General features: G+C 39.6%; 1 protein-coding gene across 1 annotated transcript; it reads right to left on the minus strand.

Annotated features, from left to right (window-relative positions):
• Positions 1–1,163: 1,163 nt before the first annotated feature.
• Positions 1,164–2,699, minus strand: ANKRD34B (ankyrin repeat domain 34B). Its single transcript, XM_006870584.1, has one exon. The coding sequence runs from the start codon at positions 2,697–2,699 to the stop codon at positions 1,164–1,166; it is 1,536 nt and encodes a 511-aa protein (XP_006870646.1).
• Positions 2,700–3,221: the final 522 nt, after the last annotated feature.

Here is a 3,221-nt window from a genome sequence, read left to right on the forward strand (position 1 = left end):
GAATCGAACTAAAGGCATCTGCAGCTGCAACAGCAGCAGGTGCAGTGCTGGAGAAAAGCACGGAGTGTTAACTACGTTAACCACAGGTCGGTAGTTCAAACCCACCAGCTGCTCCTTGGAAAGCCTATAAAGAACTGATTCAATGGCACTTAACACCAACAACGAAATATGGAGAATTCCACAAAATAGCATGATAGGTAAGTTAGTTTAGAAACAAAACAAACAACAAAGCAAAAACCAGCACACAAACATAACAGAACTCAGCACATAGATTAAAAAAGAAAACCCCACTGCCATCTAGTTGATTCCAACTCACTACCCAACAGAACAGAGTAGAACTGCTCCACAGGTTTCTGAGGCTGTAAATCTTCACAGAAGTATACAGCCTAACCTTTCTCTCTCAGTGAGGCTGGTGGGTTTGAACCACAGACTTTTTGGTTAGCAGACCAGTGCTTAACCCATTGTGCCACCCGCACACCTTCATAGATTTTTACTAGTTGGTAAAGCTTTGACCTGCCAGCATTACACTGGCTAAGCTGACAAAATTAATTTTACTTACCCATTCTACCATGATAGTTGATCTTACACATTCAGACTAGATTCTCACATAACTACAGCCAACACTTTTTAAGAATTAGTTGCCTGTCTTTATTTATTGGTCATAGCATGTTATATAGTAGGCAGAGTTTTCTTTTATGATTTTGGTGTGATGGATAATCACAACATTATTTACTACTCAAAGAATTAAAAAATATTTATTGACTTGAGCAGAATGTTTTCTAAGAAAATATTTGGCAAATCTGAAAAATAAATAAATCTCCAATTTATGTGGCTTTCTTTTTTTGTTGATTTTTACTTAACTGAAAAACTTGGACCACATGATATTGTTAAGTATTTGTAGTTTTGAGAAACTATATATTATTTATCTGTCGCTACAGTGCCTAGTACAATACATAGTGCCTAGTACAAAATGTTGAGCTCCCTAAATATACGGACTAGTTAATCACAAGGTTTAAAACGATGAACTTCTAAGATTTCTGTATTTCTCTAATATTGTTATTTTAAGAAAACATACTTTATGACCATCTCTCTGCTCCTCAGAAACCTTAACACAGAGTCGCTATGAGTCAGAAACCACTCTACAGTGGTCAACAACAAAAAACTTAAAAATTTACCAGTTGCTTAATTTGTTCAGTTTGTAATGACTGTCTCCTTAATAACATTTTTTTACTTTTGAATTCTTTTGGGAAAATAGGAACTGTTGGCATAAGCACTTTCTGACCACAAGACAGAAGACTGGAAATCTTGTTAACATTGATATCTGAGACGGGAGGATGAGAGTTTACATTTAAGGGTGGCAGAAATCCTGGTCTGGTTTGTGTAATATTGTGATCTAAAGCAAAAGCCCCAGAACCACGTCTTTCTAAAACTGCCTGATTTCTCCTGCTCAGGGGACCTGGAGGGATGTTCTCTAACAATTCTTTGGAGCCTGACAACAAAGAAGGAGATGGTGAGAGGATCTTTTTCTTTCCTGTAAGTGCTCTGCTCTCTTCTAAAGTTGTAGGGGTAGGACCAGCTGAGAGCTGGGAATCAGAACTATAGTGATTTGCTCCTGAGTTTCTTTTCTGAACGACACTTCTTAAGGTAGAAGCAAATATTGTCTGGTTAGTTTCTGGGTCCGGATCAACAGGGATTTCACCACCATGCTGAGTGCCTTCTGAAAAGAATGACTGATAATTTATTTCATCATACGACATCTTTCTTGAACCAGCCTGATCTAAGGCTCTTAACAAATGTGCAGTGTCTTTTACATCAATGCTTTGGTGCCTAGTGATGAATCGCTTGGAAAGTGACAGCCCATTGGTTTTGTAAGATAATTCCTCCTCTGGAGTAATATCCTGGAGCTCCTCTTGCAAAGAGGCCACTCTGTTCTGGTGCATTAGTGAGGGGGCACTCTTGATCCAGGGTGGAGCCTGGGGGAGCTTGGACCCATTAGAGATTGTCACAGGCTTCCACACTGGGGAGCCTGGTTCCCAGGTGTCATCACTGCTTCCGGAGGCCTCCAGATCTTTAAAGACAAAAGGAGTCATTTCCATATCAGGAGAATGTGGTGATCCGGTAGTGGTTACATCTATTTCTGAAGGCGTAGCACAAGAGGCTTCAGGATGACTCCCATCTAAATCTCCTGGAGGCGTATTCAAGTACTGCTTGGTAGTGTACCTTCCAGAGGCTGACTTTGCTGTTGTTATGATAATGACGTCTTTCCCTTTTGCTTTGCAAGCACGAAGTAGAACTTTCAGTGTGTTTCTGTCTTCTGAATTTATAGCATAAACAAGCGCAGAGTAATTAGAGTGGTCTTGCAAAGTAAGGTCAGCCCCACTCTTCAGAAGCAAGGCAACCACTTCAGGACCAGCTTTTTCTAAGCAAGCGTGCATCAAAGCGGTTTTCCCAGATTTGTCCTGTATGTTTGGATCAGCATTATTTTCGAGCAGGTATTTCACCATTTTGGCTTTACTGACACTCTGGTGATCAACATGTCTGGTCTTACAAGCAATCATTAAAGGCGTTTCCCCACGATCATTGCTTTCATTAATGTAGGCACCACCTTCTAGCAGGAGTCTTGTGAGGCGAAGCCGGCTCTGATGGACTGCTTTGATCAGGGAATTCGCATCACTGGAAATCTCTATGCCTTCATCCATCTTCAAAAGTCAGAAATCAATACCTGGTTTCCAGAGAAGAAGAAGATCACAAGATTAGCTAGATACAGCACTCCCATTTCTATTAATTAGTTGCTATTCAGAACTGGTTTCTAAAATATTTTTCAGAGGAAAACGAGTGCTTTCAAAGGATACAAATTAGATTATGCAATTAATGAGTACAATGAAAATAGCAACTAGTAAAAGAGAAGGAATTTTAGAATAGTAATTTCCTTGAGGGAGGTGTGAACCAAAATGTATTTTCAAAATCTTCATTGGTATACAACAAAATGTGCAAAGATCTGGAATCAGGAAACCAAAAAGGAACAACATGCTCAGCATTCCTCAAGCTGGGGGAACTGAAGAAAAAATTCAAGCTTCGACTTCCGTTATTGAAAGATTCTCTGGGAAAATTATTGAATGATGCAGAAAGCATCAAGACAAAATGGAAGGAATACACAGAGTCACTGTACCAAAAGGAAATAGTTAATGTTCAACCATTTCAAGAGGTAGCATATGATCAAG

This window comes from Chrysochloris asiatica, unplaced genomic scaffold (assembly GCF_000296735.1).
Source record: "Chrysochloris asiatica unplaced genomic scaffold, ChrAsi1.0 scaffold00145, whole genome shotgun sequence".
In the NCBI taxonomy this organism is placed as follows: Eukaryota; Metazoa; Chordata; class Mammalia; order Afrosoricida; family Chrysochloridae; genus Chrysochloris; species Chrysochloris asiatica.

Coding starts and splice junctions, on each gene's coding strand:
- ANKRD34B (XM_006870584.1), bottom strand. CDS start 2,699: ATGGATGAAGGCATAGAGATTTCCAGTGATGCGAATTCCCTGATCAAA.